This window comes from Calidris pugnax, unplaced genomic scaffold (assembly GCF_001431845.1).
Source record: "Calidris pugnax isolate Ruff unplaced genomic scaffold, ASM143184v1 scaffold50, whole genome shotgun sequence".
In the NCBI taxonomy this organism is placed as follows: Eukaryota; Metazoa; Chordata; class Aves; order Charadriiformes; family Scolopacidae; genus Calidris; species Calidris pugnax.
Window position 1 is genome coordinate 2,457,818 of NW_015090780.1, and position 23,665 is coordinate 2,481,482.

At 45.8% G+C, this 23,665-nt stretch overlaps 1 protein-coding gene across 1 annotated transcript in view; it reads right to left on the minus strand.

Moving 5' to 3' along the window:
- The window catches only part of COL20A1 (collagen, type XX, alpha 1), a 49,904-nt gene that overhangs the window by 20,120 nt on the left and 6,119 nt on the right, over positions 1-23,665 (minus strand). Inside the window, exons 3-21 of the mRNA XM_014955586.1 lie at positions 23,516-23,626; positions 21,672-21,815; positions 21,299-21,457; positions 20,037-20,237; positions 18,402-18,557; positions 17,742-17,861; positions 17,419-17,583; positions 15,698-15,862; positions 14,268-14,440; positions 13,425-13,554; positions 12,766-12,911; positions 11,259-11,382; positions 10,513-10,652; positions 10,203-10,332; positions 9,533-9,675; positions 8,300-8,432; positions 3,866-4,008; positions 3,099-3,228; positions 2,761-2,817 (exon numbers count right to left, since the gene is read on the minus strand). Coding sequence (XP_014811072.1) covers positions 2,761-2,817; positions 3,099-3,228; positions 3,866-4,008; positions 8,300-8,432; positions 9,533-9,675; positions 10,203-10,332; positions 10,513-10,652; positions 11,259-11,382; positions 12,766-12,911; positions 13,425-13,554; positions 14,268-14,440; positions 15,698-15,862; positions 17,419-17,583; positions 17,742-17,861; positions 18,402-18,557; positions 20,037-20,237; positions 21,299-21,457; positions 21,672-21,815; positions 23,516-23,626 — 2,670 coding nt within the window. The remainder of the gene's footprint in view (positions 1-2,760; positions 2,818-3,098; positions 3,229-3,865; positions 4,009-8,299; positions 8,433-9,532; positions 9,676-10,202; positions 10,333-10,512; positions 10,653-11,258; positions 11,383-12,765; positions 12,912-13,424; positions 13,555-14,267; positions 14,441-15,697; positions 15,863-17,418; positions 17,584-17,741; positions 17,862-18,401; positions 18,558-20,036; positions 20,238-21,298; positions 21,458-21,671; positions 21,816-23,515; positions 23,627-23,665) is intronic.

Sequence of the window (23,665 nt, forward strand, 5' to 3'; positions counted from 1 at the left end):
AAGGGAAAAAAAATTAGGGGAAAAAAAGACAGTAGGAGGTTATGGAAGCAAAATGAATGCAGTTCCTCTAGGCAGAGCAATGGAAAAACACAGCAAAACTTTGAATATTCTACAGCTTAATTCTGAGTCTGGCCTTTAACGTTGCTTGTATATATATATGGAGAGAGAGAGAATTTGTGTTTATACAAACATAAAGGTTGTTCCTTGGCTTGCCTATCACAAAAATAAAAATACTGTCTTTCATCATCAAACATCATTCTGATTGCTTTCTTTTAACTAACTCACCTGGCACCTTACACTATGAAATCCAAGAGAGCATCATGTTCTGCAAGTTCCTCTTTAAAAACAGACATCAAAACACTTTTTTTTTTTTTTTAAACAGTGCTTGCTTTTACAAGAAAATGCACATTAATGGTATTGTAAAATATCAAAGGATATCTGCAATGCCAGATTTTGTACCCGAAACTCAAAATACACACAGCAAAGATATGTACCTCAACCTGAGATTTTGGTTTTTGAACTCTTTAGGGAAACACAAAGAGTTTTGATTAAGTCTTGCAGTTTGTCTTTCAGAAATTCCCTTGATGAATCCTCTAATATGCCACAGGACAGGAGACAAAACCAGAGGAGAAAAGGCTGGAACGTGAGGGACCATGGTTATGAGCACTCTCCATTTAAAAGCCTCAGGTGAGGGGATATTTTAGAAAACAGCACATGAATGCTCCTTTCAATTATCTGCTGCCATGTAAATCCCAGGCCATGGATGCCAGATGGAGCTGGGACAAAGGGAACGTTTGATGCAAAATGAGAAATGTCCCTGAAAATCAAGGACACTTGACAAGATGGTCTATTTCATAAATGGTTTTCTAGGTCATCGGTATAATAGAATCTAGCAAATCATTATATTGAGGCTTCATTACAGCCTTCCTATTGCTATTCTTGCATCAATGCCATTTCATACCTCTTCATAAAAACAGAGCTTCCAATTTTCCATACCTAACTTTGTAAATGTAAAATTTAAAGGGGATGACTTACCCTCCCCAAGGCACCTGAGATTCCTAGGGCTATAGGAGTTTCAATGCCATTCTTATGATCAATATACACATGAAAGAAAGGGCACCCAAACTGATGACCTTGATGGCCATGGGTCTGCTAAAGCCAGGAGTTAGAACACAAAAGACTTACAAGTTGCCATGACCTCAATTATTCAACCTAATGCATAGCTTTAAACATTCATACCATAATTCCTCTAGCATTGGGTATAAAACTAATGAAGGGATCTGTGGAAATCAGTTTCTGGAACTTGAGCCTCAAAACCATCTCTTTGAGCTTGACGAGGCCCTGGTTGTGCAGCGATGTCCTGCATCCAGGATGATCTGACTTATGTCTACAGGATATATGTAGCTTTTTCCCTTCCCCTTCTAGAAGCCAACCAACTGTCCAAATGCAAAACATCACTCCGAATTGAAGTACGATGAAGAAAAAAGAAAAATAAAAAGAAGTCCCCCCCAAGTGATATAAACAGGCTATAAACTTGCCCATTTACCAGGTATCTGATACTCTTTCTTGCGAGTCAGGGAGCTCCTTCTGACCCTTGCCCAGTGTCCCTCTCACTGGCATCCCTGGTAATTCTCACCTCCTTCCCTGGCTGAAGGCACCTGGATTGCTCATAGCTCTTTGATCTGGCAACGGCTCAGCTCAGACAAAGCATGTCAGAGTCAGGGGAAGGATCCCTGACACTGGTACTTTGCACTTCTGCTTTGAAGATTTTTTTTTCCCCAGAATTTCCAGCCTAGGATTCCTGCTGTCTTCTTGTTCTCTCTGTTTTTTGTTTTTCTCCCCAAATCCCAGCCAAATGCAGTTATTCATAATACAATAAACATTCGCTCCTGCACGGTCAGACCATTTCTCTCAATAATTTGGTCACATGTCAATATTTGAGTCTTTTACCTCACACCCGACAGTTTTCTCAGCATTATTACATATCATCTCTACTTCTTCAAAAAAGTTACTTTATATAGCACACAGAATTTAATATTTCTCCTATTATCTTTTCAGCTACCATAGCCAAACAACCATATTAAACTCTACAAGGTGACTCATCAACCTTATGGGAGGATTGTTTTCTACTTGAAAACTCATAGGACTTTTCCACTGTGATCTGAACACCTGTGGATTTCCCCAATAAGCCACTTGAAAACTTTGTCTGGTACGTTCTTTGCTGGGTACAAACTAAAATTTTCTCATCTAATCTGCTTCATTCTTCCTTCATGGCTTCCCTCAATAGATTTTAAAACTGAAGTTTTGTTTAGAATCATTTCAAATAGACAGGGAAAGGCATTAATGCCACAATATCTGTATTCTACTATTTGCTTCTTAACAATCTTTTATAATCCCATTGATTCAACATTTCTTGCTGATCCATTTCATAGTTTGCTTGATATCACCACATGAGAACATATGCTCATTAAATTTAATAAGGGACTTTACAGAGAGCTTTAATTTAAAACATGTCATTATTCCCTTTGCTCCGTTTTGGCCAAGTTGTGCAGAGATCCTCTGAAAACACTATCAGTCTTTTCACTAAGTGAGTTGGATTTGCAGAAGTTATGTGGTTTCTGGGTGTCCTTGGACAGTCCCCAGAGGCATCTGTCAAGAAACGACATACCCACTCCTGCCTGCTCGGCGGAGCCCGCAATGTGATTTGTTGCTGAAAGAAAAAAAACAACTCAAAGCAATACCTCATAGGAGGTGACTTACCTTCGGTTTTAGACGGAACAAATCCTCGTATTGAAGGAAATTTAGACAACACAGGAGCTGGAAGAGAAAGCAATGCACGCGTGAGGTCTGTTAGTCAAGATGACAATGCCTGGCTTGAGAAGAGGCTGGTCACCAGCCTTTCCCAGTCATTTTGGAATTGCAAATCTTGCCCAGGAGTGCAGAAGTTGAGGCAGAACTTTCCCTTCTCAAGGCTGATGAGCAAAACCTTAGCCTTTGCCACAACTCAGTGCAAGGAAGGACATCATTGCCCCAGTAGAGATTGCCACAGACTGACGGATAGAAGGTTATGAAGAACATGTACATTCTGTTACACTTACCCGTCCGTCCCGTTGTGGACGTGCTCTCACTCTCTCCCGTGTAGTGGATGGCAGAAACGATCACCTTGTAGGCTCGATCAGGCATCAGCGACTGCAGGGTCACGCTGCTGCTTTTGCCAGAAGCCATAATCTACAGCAGGGTGGAAAAAGAGCCCAACATTTGGGCAGGCTTCCCGTTTACAGCTCTTATTCACACACCAGAATTACATGGAGGGTTTCTAGTGACAAGATCTGGGACAGCAGGGTTCAGGGCAGCATCCCTGAGTGGCTCAGGCAATGGTGAAAGCAAGCCAAGAAAGCCATCAGACTGGCCATGTCCAAGGGAAGAACATTTACCTATGGAAAGAACCTAATATTCCCCATGCAAATGAAGGTCAGAAGGGTCTTATAACATGGAAACCAGTCTGGGTTTGTGTAGAAAACCTGAGGTTTAAAAGGTTAACGTTTAACCTCCCTAACTCAGAGGGGCAGTAGGTTTATCCTCAGCCTCTCTGCCTCCAAGAATTCTCCACCCCAGTTCAGGGAGGGCAGAAAGCTGTATTATTAGCAACTGTGACAGACACAAATATCTTAATTACAAAGAGGCCAGGAGGTCTTCTTCATAAAGCAACATCCAGCAAGTCAGAGAAAGAGATTTGGTTTCATAGTCCTGCAAACCAGCTATTCTTATGGTAAGCCCAACTGGAGCAGAATTCCCCTGGACATTAAATTGTCCCTGTGTCCCTCTGGGCTGGTGCCTGTCACCTACAAAAGAGCTGGAGACTTACTGTTTGCTGAGCGCCAGCATCAGAAACTGGGTTATAGGTGATTTTGTAGTGCTGTATGCGGCCATCAGGAGGGGTCCAATGGACCTGGAGACTGGTGGGGGTCTCGGAGTCAATGAAGAGGTTGGTGGGTGGGCTCCTGGAATCTGTGGCAGGGATTAAAGGCATAAAGGGCAGGTAGTAATATCTCTAAACAGGGCCGGTAGCACTTGCTTCCAAGCCCATTTCTGACTGGTTCAGGGCTCTGCAGTGCTGTTAACCAACACTCAGAGCAGAAGTCATCACCTTTGGGACCAGGCAAGAGAGAAAACAGATTGCAGAGTGGTGAGGATTTACCAAGTACAACACTGTACAACTCAAGCATTCAACAATTCAAATCCTAGGACCTGGGAAAAAAATCTCGGAAGGAGAGAAGAGCCCTGGAAGCACAAGGAAAAGAGATCCTTTGTATACATCACAGACAAACACCGAAGGATACCCTTCGTAAAGACCTGAACTACCATTGAGTTTCTTCACAGATCTGGAGACACGCTGGACAAATATCTCGAGTGTTGGTTAAAACTGGATCACCTTTCAAAGTTAATCATCATAATTTCTAATCTTTTCCATCTTTTTCTTTCTGTTTTAAAATTATTCTAAAAAAAACTCAGAGCAGCCAGCACACAACAGTTTTGTCTAGTGCTTCTTACACCAACACCTACAGCCTCGAGGAGGGGAGCACGTGCGGTGCCTGAGCTGCTCTCCCTCTTCAGATCCTGCACTGCGAGGTATGGATGCAACACAAACAGGTGATGGGCTGAGCTGTGGTCACCCAGAAAAGGGTTTGTCAGATACCAAAGCCAAGTAATGTTTAATTATGTAAATGCATTTCTTTCGCAGGGGTTCTGCTGTGGAGCAGACTGGACCTGGTAACAGAGGTTGTTATGCTGGAGTGATTTCTCTGAGCAAGGGCTGAGAGTTAGTAAGAGAAAGGCAGAGTGGACTAAATCCATCCACTGTGAGATCCTTTGTATACATCACAGACAAACACCAAAGGATACCCTTCATAAAGACCTGAACTACCATTGAGTTTCATCACAGATCTGGAGACACGCTGGACAAATACCTTGAGTGTTGGTTAAAACTGGATCACCCTTCAAAGTTAATCCATCATAACTTCTAACCTTTTCCATCTTTTTCTTTCTGTTTTAAAATTATTTTTAAAAAACCCCATAGCAGCCAGCACACAACAGTTTTGTCTAGTGCTTCTTACACCAACACCTACAGCCTCGAGGAGGGGAGCACGTGCGGTGCCTGAGCTACTCTCCCTCTTCAGATCCTGCACTGAGAGGTATGGATGCAACCCAAACAGGTGACGGGCTGAGCTGTGGTCACCCAGAAAAGGGTTTGTCAGATACCAAAGCCAAGTAATGTTTAATTATGTAAATGCATTTCTTTCTCAGGGGTTCTGCTGTGGAGCAGACTGGACCTGGTAACAGAGGTTGTTATGCTGGAGTGATTTCTCTGAGCAAGGGCTGAGAGTTAGTAAGAGAAAGGCAGAGTGGACTAAATCCATCCACTGTTCAAACAAGGGGCTCGAGAGCATGGGGTCTTCTGCTCCTGGAGCTTATTTCCAACCAGCCTCATGCTCTGCATAAAAGCACGCTTCTGGCCTTGAACCTATGGTGGTGTGAAGGCACAGAAGTCTTGGAAAAGGGAACATTTTGTTGATAGGAGACTAAAAATTATGGGTGAGCCCTAAAGGCAGTCAAGGACACACACCCAGGCTATGAGATTTCTATTCTGCAGTTTTACCTGTAAGGCTCTTCTGCCCACCCAGCAAAGTCGAGGGTGACCTTAGAGCACAGGCTGAATGAAGATCATTTGCGTCCTCATTGATCCTCCTTCCCTTTTTTGCATAAAACGAGCTTACTTCTCCTGAAGCTGAACCAAGTTTGCTGGCAGCTGAATCAGGCTGGAGGCTGTTGCTGTGCATCACCGCAAGGTAAAGTGGAGAAGAAAACAAGTGTGGGAGGTAAAGTCACTTCAACAGCACTATTATTAGTGCTGTGCTACACGTCTGCACTGCTGCATGGGCTGTTTCCTTCAGCTGAGGTAAGTGAAGACTCTGTTTAAGTGAACAAAGAGAAACTTAGGGAAAGTCTTCTGAGTTGGGTTTATTCTGGAAAGCCTCCAGGCCTGGCAGAATTTGATGGCATGGATGTGACAGCCAGGGGAAAGGTCACCTCCCAAAGCTGCCCAGGAGGAAAGAAGCATCTCTGACAGAGAGGACACCATCTGTGCCTTCCATTACCTCTTGAACCTCTGCTCCTCCACAGGAGGAATCCCAGGCTGCTTGCTCTTGGGTGTTACCAGCATCACAGGCACATTTTCAAATGCTCCATCAAAATATTGCTCTGCAATGATTATTTAGGTCATGTTTTTTTCCCTTGTTGCCATGGGTTGAAGCTTCTTCCCTTCATTTCAATCCCTTTAATTTCCAATGTATGCTCTGGCAGGAAGGGCTTACTGAGAACCTGGATAAAGAACTTGAAGATATTTATCAGCTCCAGACATTTATCTGGCACAGCTTGGTGAGAGGAATGGGGCACATAAGCACTTTCTAATCCACTTCAGTGCAAAGTCAGCCAGGGTGGCTCAGCCCAGCTTCAGCAGCAGCTCCCATCCAAACTGTTCGCTTGTTCTTCACACAGAAGAGGATGAGACATGCTCACATGCTCTGCACTGCTGTTCACCAGGTTGCAACCCAAAGTCTGCCATCCTGAGGAGAACTAAGCAGTTTTTGTTGGTGTTTCAGCCCCCAGAATTTCATTTTATGATGAAAGTTGGGGTAGAGAGGCTCATAAAAATCAAACCAGGGGGTTGGGGTTTTTCCAGATAACATATGAGATTGCCATGCTCTAGCTAAATAAATTGCCATTCATCAGCTCTGCTTGAAACTCTGCTTCATCAGCTTTTGTTTGAAACAGTAAAGGTCTGAGGTTTCACCATATCCCAGAATTTCCCAGAGTCCTGCCTAATGCCACGTCTTCCCATACATCCACCACCCAAGCCTTATTCAATTTGCTGGAACCCACAAGTTTCTTTTGAAGTGGCCAAGACCAGCCCTGCCTCCTGGAAATCATCATCCACCCCTTCTCCTGGGCCACTTCTCCCCTGTGGGAACCTCTCACCTTAAACATTAAAAAGAAAGAATCCCCATCAAAGACACTGATTGCACATGCAAATATTCTCCCTGAGAAGATCATGGCACCATCCTGACTGCTCATGCAAACTGACCCCCAGCACCCACACCCTGAGACTTAGGAGAGGTTTGGCTGCTGGAGCGCTTTCTTTGAGTGCTTTCCTTTCTTCATGCAGCACTGCAAAGTCTGACATCCCCAAGGCATCCTTGTTCCTGCACAAGGACAGCAGCTGACAAGCAGAAGTCAAATTACCTTCCACGTCCCACCAGGGTGCACACACCAGCAAGGACCAGCTTGTTCTAATATGCCTAGAAGGGACCATCACATGCCATTTGCAGTGGGCTGAGGGAGCTCCTCTGGCATTTTGTAATTCATGGCTTAAAATGTAGCCATTCATTCTCCAAAGCCTCTAAACGGCTCCAATTGTCCCTTTACCATTATATACCTGTAGGATGCTTTCACTTATTATTTTTTTCTTGTCAGTTTGCAGCTTCTAGGTACTTGCCTGAAGTAGCTTTCTATAAACAAATGTTATTATTAATCCTTATTAATAAAACCTGAGCTTCTTATTCCAAGATTGTCATTTACTCCGAGCTTCATCAGCTCAACAGCAGCCTAAATTAGTTTATTCTGCAAAGGAGGCTGAGAGATGGAGGAGAGGACTGCTGCAGCCAAATGAATTGTATTCCATTCACTGCCAACAAAGCCATTACACAAGCAATATTAATTAAGAGGACCTCTGGAAGTGCAACTTTTTAACCTCATATCCTGCCTGTGCAAAGTGAGATTTAGATAATGCTTCCAGGCAGAGTCTGCCTGCAGGATTCGCTCTCATTTTTCTAAGTGCCCTCAGATGAAGCACAGCTCAGCAGTGACGTAGCCGACGAAATCCTCACCCTCCTTAACAGACCGTATTTTACCAACAGGAACTTCTCATTAGGCAGCACATTCAGCCCAACACCCGAGAAAAAGCCGATTAATTTGCATCAATACACTCCACAAAAGCAGGGGGGGAATGCAACACATTGTGAAGGCATCCCCCTGCCTGTGTTTCCCCAGCCTATTTTTCTCAGGACAAATTCAGAACACTTTAAGATGGAAAAGTAAACACTTTTGGCCATGTTTGGACATTCAGGTTTGGGGTTTCAGAGCAGATCACCAGATCTGAGCTGCTGGTCTGTGATGGGTTCTGAGGCATCCCGTGCCCTCTTTATTACCCCCAGGCTTTAGGTACCGAGCACTGATCACTTACTGGTCCTGTGCTGAACAGAAACTGTGTCGCTTCGAGCACCATCTTTGTAATAGGCCCAGATGGATATTTTATAGTCGGTGTTCTTCTGCAAGCCTGGCAGGACAGCAGTTGCCACATTTCCAGCGATGGAGAGCTGCAGCAGGGGAAGAAATGAGTCAGCCAAGTTCCCAGGCATCCCCAAGCTAGTTCATGCCGTCCAAGTGTCTGTCTCACAGACTGCCCGTAGGCACAAATGAGTTAGCACTGGGCTTTGGGGACAAAGCCTACCATTGGGGGTTGCAAACATCTAAGCAAAGGCGAATTTCCAGCCCTGATTAATGCAGAGTAGATGCCCATGTGCTGCTGCCCAGTTGTGTTTAGCAGCTCCTTCAGTATCGCAATGTGATGCTCTGACACAAGGAGCCAACCTGCCCTGAGCATGAAACCCTTTTGCTCTGTTTCCAGCTTTTAGATGTGCTGGGGACAGAAGCCTAAGTACAGCCCTTTTCCAGCCCAAATATGAAGCATTTTATGAGATACTTCAGTATTTAACCCACTGCTGTTTGCACTCATATTGAAAACAGGGGCTTGAGATGGAAGAGGTCACCTGCTCCATCCCTGCACCAGCTCTGTCTCCAGTCATTCTCCTAAGCGTGCTCCTCAGTTGGACCTCATCCTTCTTGAAAGGCAGTATCCCAAAAAGCAGTTAGTGCTTACTAGCACTTAGGAAAGAAAAAGTTGCTTCACCTGTCTCAGAGGTGACACCTCTAGCTATAAATACTTGAGTATTATCTTCGTCTTTTCTGCAACAACTTGACATTGGGGGCTGGTGAGTCTCCGCAACCCCAGATCTTTTTCTACTGAATTGCCTCTTAGCTATTTGTTCTACATCCTGTATACCTGTAGTTAATTATTCCTGCCTAAGCTTAATACTTTCTTCTTGTCCCTATTGAATGTCATCCTTGAGATTTTCCACAACACTTCTGCAATCTTCCCAGAGCCTGCAAGGCCCCGACCGTGCTGTCCCACCATCCCTCCCTCTTCCAGCACTCAAGGTGACATCTCCCTCAAACAGAGCCAGACTCAGGACAGACCCTGTCTTATTCCACAGGCTCCTTAAGCTTGTTAAATTTCATGAGTGCATTAACCTGAACAGTTTTACACCTCCCTGTGCCACTCTTGCAGGTGAGTTCAGATCCACCAAGCAGGCACAAAGCCAAGCCAGCCCCCCCAGAGCCGTGCATGGGTCCATACCTCCTGAGGCTTCTCTCCACTGACTGTGCTCCATTTGATCTGATAGACAACCACGTCGGAGGCAGCGACAGCTTCCCACTGCAGTCGGAGGCTGTTCCCAGAGAGCTCGGTAACCTTCAGTGCCCGTGGTGGGGGGACCTTTACTGAGGGATGCAGAAGGAAAACCAGCTGAAGCCCAGGCACTGACAGCGCCTTGTCAGAGCCAAGGTGGGGAGCAGATGGTCGGGGAGCAAAACATCAACCAGGCAGATGTCTGAGACCGGCCTGTCTTCCACTTCTTCAGACCCATATGACAACAGCCATCAGGACAGAGAGGGGTAAATTGTTTATAAAACCCTAATTAAGGAGGACTATCTCATTTGTGGAGAGGACATGTATCGCTCCAGTATTGTAAAGGGAAGAAGGCTAGGAGGGATCTCAAGGACACAGAGGTTAGCAATACATCATGCTTTTTCTTCATTTGCTTCTTTCCTTTAATCCTTCCAACCATTTCAAACACAACACAGTTGGATGTACTACACACACAAAGAACAACAGTCATCTGGGGTTTGTGCAAGGCTTTTGGACACAAGCTATTGGGTCTGGTCTTCAAAACATCCCAGTCCAGACACACACAAGCCAGTTCTGTCACCGGTTACTGGTACCAAAAGCATTTCCTTCCCCTACTTACAGGTAGTAACATTGCCCGTAATTGGAAAGGAGTCCCCTTCATCATACGTAGACCGGACACTGATGAAGTACTGGGTGAGGGAGGACAAAGGTCTGAGGACAGTGGATGTTGCAGTGCCAGGAACCTCTACCTGCAGTGAAGGAGTTGTATGAGTATTAGGAGAGGAGCATGGGGAGAGGGGATAGCTTGTGGGTGGCAACGGCATCCAAAGTGCCCACAAGCCATCCCTGAACCATGCAGCTGAAGGAGAACAGGGCAGTATCCGACCTCCCAAGTTTCTTTTCCTTCCACCAACCCCCTGAGGTCTCACCTCCCCAGCGTTGCTCCCTCTGCTAGAGACATAGGCGACGCGATGAGCTTTCACAGCTGGAGATGCAGCCTCCCAGCTGACCCGAACAGATGCGTGGCTCAGCTCGGAGAAGCTGAGGTATCTGGGAGGACTCAAGGCCACTGCAAGAACAGTTAGTGACAGCCCTCTGAGGTTGCACAGGCCACACAATGACAATGCAACTAGTTGTCTCCTGCTGGTCATAAATGACCCCACCTTGAACTAAGAAACTCATTCACCGTATGGGAAAATATTAACTTTATGTCAATACTTTACATGTCTCTGGGACACAGAATCATAGAATCATAGAATCGTCTAGGTTGGAAGGGACCTTAAAGATCATCTGTCCAACCATCAACCTAACTCTGACAAAAAAATAAATAAGAAATAAGCAATAAAAAAATCATTAAACCATATTCCTGAGGACATCAGAAAGGCTACCTGGCATTTACGTGAAGAAACAGCCAAATAATCCCCTTTTTCTCTCCAAACAACAAAGACCTCAGGGAAAAGATTTTTCAGGAGTTCTCTTACTAGGGGAAAATCACTCCTTTTTCACAGCTCACCGTGTGATTAGAAATCCCCTCAAGGACCAATATTCACTTAAGATCAGGCAGGGAAGAGGCAGCGTGTTTACAAGCCACATGCACAATATGGGAAGCACCTCATTTAACACGTCTCTCCTGCCTTAAGTGTTTAATAACAACTCAGTAAGCAGCAGCACTTACGGGTGGTTTCCTGGATGCTGGCTGGATCACTCGCATCTTCCCCGTACATGGCGTAGACCGCAACAGAGTACTCCGTGCTGGGTGACAGCCCATCCAGCAGGACCTCAGGCTGGGCCACCTTCACCTGTCAACAGAGAGATGTTCAAGTTCTGAGGTGCTCACCAATGCCCTCAACAGAGCAAGACCTTAGAGAGACACAGATCAAGGTCTCTTTGGTCACAATGAGGGGACTTCTCCACTTTGGGACTTCACCACTTGGGTAGGTGGTCTAGAGTGGTCAGTGCTCTGCTTCTCTTCCCAAGGGACACCAAGCACGTTGAGCGTTACACATCATCTTCTCCTACCCTGGTCTACAGAGGGGTAAGACCCTTATACAGGGATGATGGTGGTGTTGTTCTGGGTCAGATTAGGGGGCATCTGAGAGATGTGACCCTGCTTCGATCAGCCACATGGAAAGCTCTTGCAGAAGCGCTGCCTGCTGCCAGCAGACCCATGGCAGCCCGGTTGCTGCCATCTGCCGCTGACAAAGCATGGCCACAGCTCTCCTCCTGCTGTCTCCTCGCTGCAGAAATGCACCCCGGGGACTTACAGGAGCCTGCACACAATGCAGCACAGTTTTATAAAATGCTGGGAACATTTTAATGCTGGTTTTGCAGCCATCCCGTAGCCTTAGAGCACTGCTCTCTTACAGTGAGCAGGTCAGGTAACTGCAGAAATGCCCTAATGTGTTAAAATAAAATTTTCAATATTGGTCTCTCACTTGAAATGCTCTGAATCTTAAAAAAAAACACCACAATTGCACAATGAAAGAAGAATACAAGCATTAATTTCTCTGTTTTGAAAATCATCCTTCAGTGGTTCCTATTTCTGTGCATTCGGGGGGGGAATCTGACTCAGAGGCAATATATGTTCCCCCCACATTTTTTTAATTTTTTAAATTCATATTCTCTTTCTACAGGTACTCCAGATAGCTCATTAAAATGCACACATGACAAAGGGTTCTTAGAAGGCTTCCATTCATCAAGCACTGTTTTGTTATTATGCAGTGTTGTCAGCCTGCTTTTAGAGTTCAGCCCTAACAAATTTTCAATTAACATTTTAAGATAAACACAGAGACGACATTTATGTACAGCCTCAAGGATACAGCAGTTACATTTGGGGCTGCAAAGATGTGATTTCAGAGCCTGGGTTTGCAGGGCCCCATGAGGCAGTCAGTTCTCTCCCTGTGCCTTAATTTCCCACGTGAAATCCTCACAGTTACAAATCACTCTGAGATACATCATTAAAAAAAAAAATCTTCTATGAAAGATGTTGCTGGCAATAATGCTGACACTTCTTTTTCTTTTTTTTTTTTTTTTTTGTTTTAAACATGTGATACTGATTTACAAAGGTTAGAGAGGAGTTTTTTGTTTTAAACACGTGATACTGATTTACAAAGGTTAGAGAGGAGCTAAACTCATCCCAGACAGAGAAAAAATGATATTATCATTATTCTCATGAACTCTACCTCCACCGTATAGTCCTCTGCCCCGTCGGGGGCTGCGGAGCAGAGCACCAGGTACTGTGTGGCTCCCTGGGCTGCCTTCCAGCTCAGCCTCATGCTGTTGTGGCTCAGCTCAGAGACACGCAGGGAGCGAGGGGAAGACAAAGGCACTGAAGGGGAAAACAAGGCAGAAAGATGTCTTCAGTGTATGAGGTCTGCAGCAGCTCAAATCCCAGAGGAGACCTGGCTTTGCAACGGCTACTGCAAGCTGGTGGAACATCTACCCCACATCTAACAGAGTGGAGCTGCCACTTCACAGAGAACAGGCATAATTCATTTGGACCCCAGGGATAAAGAAGTAGCAAGGGGTTGCAAGATATTTCCAGTATTGTATCTTACTACCCTGTCAGGGCAAGCTCAACACAGTGGTCTCCTTTGCAGAATGACGGAGGTAGAAAGAGACCTTTGAAGGTCTCTGGTACAACCTTCTGCTCAAGTCAGGACCAAATTAGCGCAGGTTGCTCAAGGTCTTGTGTGGTCAGAGATAGCTGTAGACAGACTGAACTTGAGGGAGGGGGGGGGAAATACAATGCCAGGCTCCGGTCTGAGATGGTTGCAAAGAAAGAGCTTTGTTCACTTATCATAACCATGCACCAGCAAGATTCTCTCTACTCACGACCTACATGTGGAGGTGACGCCTCTCAGCCCATCCCCAACAACCGTGTCGTAAATAGGAAACACCGACACCAGGTACTCCGTGTACGAGGTCAAATTGGAAAGCTGCAGAGAGGACACTGCTCCATCTAAAACCACCTGAAAGCACAAAGGAAGGCCGTCAAGACAGGGAGGTGCTAGATGCTCTTTAGCAAAGGAATGGCTGGACTGGCCTTCCCTAGCAAGCGTGGCTTCGTTGTGGCATACCTGTGACCAGAAACACGGAGTCCATTTACCCTCTGAATTTTGTGCAGCTAGCATCTCCCCAAAACAGAGAGGTAAAAGGCAATAAGCATTCCTGTCCTCTAAGGCTGGGATGTGTGCAAACACCAAGCACAAGACTGATTGTGCTCTCCCTGAAATCAATGGAAACCCATCAACAATTCGGACTTTCTTTTCAAAGTCATATTCGTCCCAAATGAGCATCCTTGGACAGCTCTGTGTACCTGTGTGTCCTCTGAGTCAAAACAGATGCTTTAGGGAGGGGATAACACTGCATAAGAGAAAAATTGGCATCAACATAGCTTGCAGTATTTCTAGAAAGATGATATTCATCCCATTTCCTCTTCTGTCTTGTAATCCTATCAGCTGATCACATTTACACTAATTGTGTATTTAATTTAATCTCTGGCTTTAGCTGATGTCCCACAAGAACTGTACCTCTATCTTCATTTGTTTGTCTACTCAGGTCTACTTAAATTCTCAGCCACCACCTGGAAGATACTGCAGTCTCAGATGTCCAGAGAAAGGTTAAATTCCCAGCCACCATCTGGAAAATACTGCAGTCTCAGATGTCCAGAGAAAGGTCTCACCTCTTTGGGGATACCACCCTTAGAAGGATAATACACAATCCGGTATTTCTTTGGTGGTCTCAGAGGAGGACTCCAGGTCAAGTGCATGCTCTTAGAGGTCACTGCTGATATTTTAAGGTCAGTCGGGCTCAGCTGGGGACCTGTGTTCACAGGGATATCTTTCACAGCGCTGCCTAGGAATTAAAAACAGTTACTTTCTTATATTCAGACTTCTCCTGCCAAATGTACTTTCCAGCTCATAAATACAAGTGACATTTTTCAAATCAAGTTACAGTCTCTTTCCCTATAGAATATAGAAACGGTTCCAAACTGCTCTGAAATAAATATTTTAAAACTGAGCACATGGAGAACATAAATACTCCACAGAGAAGAGGCTGTGTATTTTGCTGGGTGCTGGGAATATTTTTTCAACACAATTCTGCATTTTTACATCTATCCAAAAGATGATGCAGCTTTCCTCAGTCATCAAAATTTGTCAAAAAAGAACAAGCAGAAGTTATTTTGGTTTCTTTTTTGAGCAGCCCATCATGCACCTAACATGTACCTTTGAAAAACATCTAATTGTACCAAACAAGTACAAATTAATAAGGATTAATCAATTTATTTCTATGAATCTCCAGCGAATTAAAATAAAAGTATGCTTGAAATTTAGATTCCTACTCTCCCTAGGCCAATATTAGAGAAAAGAGACATGGAAATATGTATGTGATATTTCTCTCCTGAGGGTCTAAGCTAACACCTGGAGTGGTTTTTCCCTCTCTTGTTCATTATACAAGCTGCTCTCCAGCAAAGGAAATAAATAGTCTGTTTGGTTTTAACTTGAAAATGCCTTGGAGATCCATCATTTAAAGTGAAGTGCAGGGAATGTTTAAATGTTTTGTTATCTCCTCTTCCTACCTCCACATTTTCTCTGTACACTCTCCCTAATATGTTCTCAAATTAACTTTTTTGTTTTTTCTGCCTCCTCTTGGTTGGAAGAAAATCAGAAAAGGAGGTGGTTATAATGCATTTTTTCACGCCACATGGTAATGGAAGAGGAAAAGAGGTCCCCTCTTCCCTACAATGATAGTTATTGTCATTAGGTGATTATACCTGTCAAGAGTTATTCAAACCCCTGGTAGGAATGGCTGTTGCCTGTATTGGCTCACAGCTCAAAAGCAGATAACTAAAGCAAGAGCATCAGAATGGAAACATCTACAGGTAGTGTCTGAGTGTCAGAGTGGAAAAAATGCATCCAGAAGGTCTTGTAGAAGACAACAATCACAAGGCTGAGCAAGGAGATCAGCACTGGAGGAGAAGAGTTAGGTGGTGCTGACAGGGTGGTGGATTTCATGGAGGGAAAGGTGTGAGAAAGGGTCAATCCTAACGACAAGGAAGGTGGATGACGAGCAGGAGGAAGCTCAGCTCTCTCTGAGGAGGTTTCACTTCACCTGCATTTTCCTTGTTGCTCTTCTCCTTGATCCTGGTGCACAGGACCCGGGTGAGTTTGCCAACCAGGGAGCTCAGCAGTGGGAAATCCAGCACGTTGTACACCGTGAGCTCCAGCGGCTCCGAGGCCACCTGCTTCAGCTCTGCCTCGTCTGCATTCTTCACCCCTGCAACCAGAGCAGAGATCGAGACTGAGAAAACTCCCCAGAGAGGAGCAGCTTCTGCCTCATGCTTCTGTGTCATTTGCTCAGGAGCAGGATGGTCCACTGTCATCCTGCTCTCCAAGCAGAGCCTCCCAGTCATGCCAGTTGGATGGTGGTATCTGAGGATGGCCTCAGGCTTTCCTGCAGCAACAGCCTCAGTCCAGCCTGGGACTGAGCCCCCAACTCTGTGGGCTCAGAAGGTTTTTTGTGGTCTGGAGACAGTCTAGTGAATCCTTCTTCTGTTTTCCTGCCTCCTCATCACTTGCAGGCTTTGCTACCAGGAAGGCAGATATTTTTCACCCTAAGAGGCAGTTGGCATAAATGGGGGAATGAGTGAATGAATAAACAACAATTTTATATTTATGAGGTGCCAGCACTCCCCACAGAGAGCCTGTTGTTCATCAGAACATCACATTGCATTTCAAGAGTCTCAGGGATGAGCAAAAAGCAGATCATTTATTTAGCAGGATTTCACCGGCACAGAGCATCCTCCATCCCTATCCTGCTCTGCATCCTCATTAACCCTCTGCAGACCAAGCCCCACAACATATTGTTATTTTCCTTCCCAGGGCCAGGCTGAAGGTCACCCTAGCATTGCCCAAGTAGTGCCATTGCCAGATGGGGAACCCACACGGTTTCTCAGATCCAAGACCATTACCTTAACAGTTTTGTTAGCCTCCTTCCTCTTGTAGTGACCACCAAGGTGTTATTGAGATTAATACTCACGTCCTGATCTCTAAGGACTAAAAGATATGATCCTTCTCTAACCAGAAAGGAAAGGCAAATGCCCCAGCCAGGAACAGATCTCCAAGTGATTTCAGGTACACAGCTGTGTGTTGTGCTACACACACATCTGAAGCTCAGCAGCTCCACCCAGTCCATGAAAGAAATCACAGCGCCAGACACTTACCTACATAACCCTATGCAATAAACCCTTGCTTCTGTCTTCCCAACAGAAATTAGCACTTAAAGTTCTGGAGATATTGCAATTTTAGGTGAGTTTTCTCTGTAACTTTATTGCCCATGTATTAGTCTGGCAGACCGGTTTAGTCATCAAGGACAGAGCTGCTCAAGGCAATTTTTTGTCTTATTATTGCTGCTGGGTAGCAAAGAGCAGATAATGTTATTATTCAGAGAAATGGAAAGTTGTGAGAGGCAGTAATTATAATGGAGGTCTCCTGCCCTCCCCAATACAATGTTCTCTCACCTAATTCCACAGCTGAGAATATTGTTCTCGTGGCACAGGTCTCTGAGGCTCGCAAAGGTCTTATGGATGGGAGGTACAAAATATCTCATGCAAATGAGTGTTTTGTCTAAACAAACAATATCCCCTTTGAAGACACTGCCTGCACTGAATAAATGAGTTAATTTTCATCTTAGCCACAACGTAATGAGGTTTTACCTGTTACCTTAGTTTTAAAGCAGCAGGATGCTCCCATCAAATTTGAGGGAGCATAATTTGAAGAAGATCAGAAGTAGATGGACTTTTTCCTACAGCTTATCGATGGCTGTGGGCTTACCAATGGCAAATATCTCTATGCCCAGGTTTTTCAACGTCTGAGCAGCCAAGTTGGCGTCGTCCTGGGATTTTCCATCAGTCAGGAGGATTACCAACTTCTCAGCCTCCAGCCGGGCACCAGCCTCCGGTTTCAAATTCTGCTCCAGGACGTGTGTCAGTGCCAGACCTGGGGAGGACCAGAGATGGATGATGTGCTACAGACTTGCAGGTAACCCCCACCACCACCACCTTTTCTCTTTTCTCTCCCCTCGTGGAGGTCATCCCATGGGAACAGCTTCCCCCACTGCACATATCATTTAGCAGAGACCTGTGAGATGGAGTTACCCGTAAAGGTGTTGCCGCCCTTGTACCGCAAATTCCTCACGGCTTCCAGCACCTGGTCCCTCGTCGAGTAAGCACTCAGATCCCACTCTGTGCGGGGGTCGCTGCTGTACTGGGACAGCCCTGGGGAAGACAAGAGCTATCAGCTTCATGCAACCCAAGGTAAAGCTGCAAGAGGAGATTCATTTTGGGGAGGCGGCATCAGGCTTGCCATGGGAGGATGACCCAATATGATGAACGGGTCTGGAGGTGAGCAGATTTGGTTTTTAGCTCCTCTTCTCTGTATAGTCCTTGTCATACTGGGGTAAGCAACTCTCAGAACTGGAAGTAACACAGCTCTGAGCTGAACTCAGAGCAGCACCGATACAGCATTGCCACCACGTCTGTCTCTGCGGTGCTGTGGAGGCTGAGCACCTCCTCAAAGGTAGGCAGCAAACCCCAAATGTGTCTGAGCATCAATGCCCGACCTGGTGCTGCCCAGCAGACATCGCTTCTCTTCACTGTGCAACTATTTTTTACAGCCACTAGAGGCCAGAGCTTGCTACCAGATGGTAGGAAAAGGAATAAAAGCTCCTCAGAGAAGCACATAACCACAGGAACAGAGAGACCAAGACCCCTTCGAACATAGACCGCCCAAGATCAGGAAACAGGAAAGTGTCCTACCTACTCTTATCCTGTCTTGGCCAATATTGAATGGGGAAATCAAATTGCTGAGAAATTCCTTAATGAGCTTGAAACTGTTGCGTCCGATGCTCCAAGATCCATCCACGAGCAGGATGATATCAGCCATTGCAGATGTGTCGCACTGAAACTGGGAACCTGGAGGGTATAAGGTGCGATATTGAGAGAAGCAATTTTGAAGGAGGAAAAACTGCTTTGGTTTTAAGATAAAAAGAAAATGCAGAGTGTAAAGGCTGGATACTGGATTGGATCATCTGCGAGCCTGACACACCCCAGCAGCTTGGGAAAACCATGTGGCTATGGGTAACTCACCTCATTACCAAGAAATTGAATGGTGCACAGCTGCCAAGAAGGGGTTAAATCTGTCAGGAAGTGCGTGTCTAACCCAAGCACTGCTCTCAGCAAGCTGTCAGCTCCATTACATCTCAGTCCCAGCCCAGTGCTTCCCTTTTATCTAGCCTAAGTCTCCAAGAACTGCAGGTGATTGCTTAATTCCATTCCATCACAAGATCCCCCGGGGGCTATAATTATTTTGTGGCTTTATATTAAATCCAATCTCTCCATAAAAACCTGCTGACATCACAGATACTCAAGCCCTGCCTTTCTCCTCACCCCAGGCCTGCAGCTTAACAGAGGATAAGATAGGGCATGTTGCTGATCAAATACATCTTCCTTGAATGTTTTTCAGATGGGGGATTTTCCACCTTTGGTGGGGGGAAATAGATGAACCCATCAAGATTCAGCAGGCTCCAAAGTAGTTACTTTTCCATCTTTTCTCACAGCCATGGATTCCTACTGGTCTCAAGGGATCAAATGAGGATGCTCTGGATGATCCCATTCCCACTCTTTCAGCAGTGCTGTGAGTCATCTGCCCTGCCATACTCTCAATTGATGAATCTGAGGGAACATCATGGATCAGTTATCTGTGAAACATGAAGAACAAGTCCAGGAGGTGGAGCAGGTTGGGTAATGAACATCACCAATGCACCCCTCTCCTTCTGAAGGCTTGGAAAGGTCCATGGCTGGGGAACTGTTGAAGAATATAAACTCTTAAATGAATCTGCCAGAAGCAGGAGGAGGTGGCAACATTAAGAGAGAGAATAATGGTAAAACAATAAATTAAACCAAAAAAATTAAAGGAATTTTTGGCCTAGCTCCAGTTGCCTTAAAATCTATGATGTTCTTCAGAACTCCAAACTTCCCCAGTGATTCCTGGCCTGTTCCCCAAAGCATGACCTAGCAATTAAAAGCACTATCAGCAGCGGCTGTACTCTTGAAAATTGTGGTGGCAGGGAGTGGGATGGAAGGATTGTATTCAACAAGCTTTAAGGAAAACAGCAGGGATGGTAAAACAATAAATTAAACCAAAAAAATTAAAGGAATTTTTGGCCTAGCACCAGTTGCCTTAAAATCTATGATGTTCTTCAGAACTCCAAACTTCCCCAGTGATTCCTGGCCTGTTCCCCAAAGCATGACCTAGCAATTAAAAGCACTATCAGCAGCGGCTGTACTCTTGAAAATTGTGGTGGCAGGGAGTGGGATGGAAGGATTGTATTCAACAAGCTTTAAGGAAAACAGCAGGGAAGAAGGAACAAGGATGTTTGAAACCCTTCTCACCTCGCCTCGATGAATCCTTTGTGGGTTTTTCTTTTCCTAGAGACTCTCTCTCCGGGTTTGCAGGCGTGCGCTGGGATGCTCTGGTGGATGTTGGTGTTGCTTCTGTCACACTGGCCTCTGCACCAGGCTGGTTTCTTGTGCTTTCTCCTGAGCCCTTTGGCTGAGTCCCCTTCTGCCTTTTCTTTTCAGCTCTGTCCTTTGCTGTGCTCCAAAGAGAAAACACCCATTGTCCCCGCTGTGTTATCCCCATGCAACCTGCTGCAGTCATCTGCTTATTTCAGCCACACTTGACAGAGGTGTAGGGGGCTCTGAGAGGATAAAAGTCCTACAACCTTTTGCAAATAGGTAGATAGAGGATTGCACCAGGCTGGTTTCTTGTGCTTTCTCCTGAGCCCTTTGGCTGAGTCCCCTTCTGCCTTTTCTTTTCAGCTCTGTCCTTTGCTGTGCTCCAAAGAGAAAACACCCATTGTCCCCGCTGTGTTATCCCCATGCAACCTGCTGCAGTCATCTGCTTATTTCAGCCACACTTGACAGAGGTGTAGGGGGCTCTGAGAGGATAAAAGTCCTACAACCTTTTGCAAATAGGTAGATAGAGGGTATTGTCCACATTCATGCCTCTCTGAGGGCTGCAAGTGGGCTTAAGAGTTAATAATAATAACATCAGTAATGGATCGCATCAAAAGTTTGTTCTTCCCATTATCTTTAATGATGAAAAATCATTAAATTTTATAAAATATAAAACAGGGAAAACATACCATGGCACCTGATATTCAGTGTACTCTCCAGACATCAGCAGCTTGTGACTCAGAAACATCTCACCTTAGTGCCAGTCTTTTTGTATAATGGCCCTGATGAATCTCTCTTCCACCAACATGTATAAATGCTTTTTTTAACCTTCTTGTTAGACACACAAGAATCTATGCATTTACATAGCCAGTTCAATCAGCAGCCTGGGAAATCAGGCATCATTAGCCCCAGTGCTTTGGGAGCAGCTTGTTCTCAAAGGGATCTGTTGTCAGTTGAAGGATTTGGCTGTATCTTGTTTAATTTGAATACCTGTCAGCCCTTGGAACACATGACAGAGCCTTGTCAGGCTGGACAGTTTGCCTGGCACGAGGGGCAAATATTTGTAGGTTGCTGACTGTGTTCTTGTAGTTCAGAGATGCTAGAGATGAGGCATGTCTCACTGAAAGAATGTCCCTGATGAAGCAGGGGTTGCAGATGGAGGGTGTGATTGCTTTTAGGGACAGCTTTGCACCCACCTGGCTGTGTCAGGACAGTGTTCAGGGGTGGTGGGGTGGCCTCTGGCACCCCACTGTGCTCAGCTGCTGAGCTCCCTGAAGAGGTGAGATTCTTTCCTGATGCAGCTCCTGAGTTTCTTCGGTTGTTTCTGGTCTGGGATGCATTTTTTAGTTCCTCTACTGTAGGGAGACCAAAATCAGGGAGAGTTAATCTAGACAGGTCTGTGAGTCACAGTCCATCCTTCATCTCCTGTGTCTTCAGCATCCCCCTTTCTAACCTTCCAACCTGAATAGCAACAGTCTCTGTGATTGTCACAGAATCTTCAGGGGGATGAAGTCTGGAGGATGAGCTCTTAGGAGCTCTGAACAGTGAAATGTATCACTCTCTACTTACTCACAAATTTCCTCTTGGCAAACAGGGCTTCCTGGGAGCCGTTGAGCACGTAGACCTGCAGCGTGTATTCCTTGGTAGGGCTCAGCCCGCCCACTGTGGCTTTGGGAGTCTTGGTTTTCAGCATGACTTCTTGCTCCGAATCCCCTGAGGTGGGATGAAACCACAGTTCAGAGGCTGTTAGAGCTTAAATTTAAGTTGACAGTAGCAATAACACTGCTGAAATGCAGGGAATGTCTGCCTAGGGACCTCGGTCAACTCTGATTTCTTTTTTTAATTTTGTGGGTCTCTGTTTTTTACTCTTTTTCCCAATCCAGAGTTGAGAATGTTTAGTTGTTTTTTTTAAAATCCCTGATACATGCCCAAAACGAAAAACCAGTTACCATCCAGCATTAGTGCAACTTTCACCAACTTCTCAAGGAGATGCTCAGTGAAAAGACAGTCTTCAGAGGGTAAAGACCAGGAAACTTCTAGTAAATACTGATTATGAAAATATCCAACCAATTGATGGTCATATGTGACAAAATGAGGAAGTGGCTTGGTGTCTCCAGAGGTCACCAGTGGCACTTGGGACTCGTTTTACTTATCCCAGACAGTCTTACTGTGCTGTCTCTGCAAACCCCATCTCTTTCTAAGGGCAGCTGCTCTCTGAGGGAAGAGAGAGCATTTCTGGAGCCAGCACTGCCTCCAGATCCCTCTGGCCATGTCCTGGGGCTGTGGGACCTGTCCTGGGGCTGTGATGCTTTGCCCAGCCAGGAACTGGGACATTTCTGCTCTGGCACAGCAGTGAGCAGATGGAGGAAGGCAGCTCTGCAAAGCCATGGTCCCTGTGCTATGCAAACCAAAGGGAGAGAGGCAAACTACATCCCTAAACCCCTGTGATTAGGAAAGGTCCACAAGCTTTAAATTATGGAGACGGATGCATTTCTGACCCCGTCATCCCTGCGCTCATGCCTTGGGCTGGAGACGGAGCTCCCCAGCCTACGCAGAGGGAAAGCCTCAGGCATGTGCTGGGAGGGCTGGTGGGGATTCCCTGCATTCCCGGGATGCTCATCACTCTCCACCGAGCTGAGGCCTGGGGAGGAACAGAGAAGGGAAGGAATGAGAAACCTCCTGCTCCAGCTGGGAAACAGGTGGGGGCTGAGCTCGGAGCGGGCGGATGATCACAAGAGCTTTGCCGCACGCACTCCTGCCTGGCAGATCCCTTCTCCAGCTCACTGGGAACGAAGAAGTGACCGAAAGCCAAATGCCAGCCAAGACCAAGGTTGCCTCCAACCGTTGCTCCCCACTGAAGGACATCGTGTCCTTCCAACACCACCAGGTTCAGTGTCCAAAGTCAGGGAGAGCTGGAGCTCAGCCAGGACAGGGAGCCAAGGGGCTGAGCTACGCACACACAGAGCATCAAGGACTCCCATCCCACGTCCCTGCAAATGCAGGGAGAGCTGGGAGCTCCCACAGAAGAACCAGACAATGGGCCTTTCCTTATCTTTTTTCTCACACAGTGCCAAATAGCAACACTTTCTGGGTAAGGCTTTCCTCTAGGATGAAGAAGGGTGAATTTCATCTCCCTCTTGTGAATGAGTGAGGCTGTGCCTGCACTGACGTGGCACTGTGGACTGTTCTCATGGTGGCCAGAAAAACTTCTTGTCCATACAGTTGAACTTGGTAATCAACACTTGAAACAAGAATAAGTAATGGATAATTCCCTCTGCCTTACCTCTATTGCCTTAAGGTCAAAATAATGCTCTTACTGAAGTCCTGTTGTCACTGGTCATAACGGTGGAGCTCAGTCCCTCACTCATACACAAATTTCTGCTGGCTCTGATGTCCAGCACATTAGCACATACCTGCCATGGGCTTTACCCGAACCTTGTAGCCGTTGATGTTCCCTTCAGTCTCTTTCCATTTCATTTGGAGCCTGTCTTCTGAAAGGACAGTGAGTTTCAGCCGGCCCGACCCTAGGGAGGAGACGTGTCCATGTTGTTACGGATGCAGTT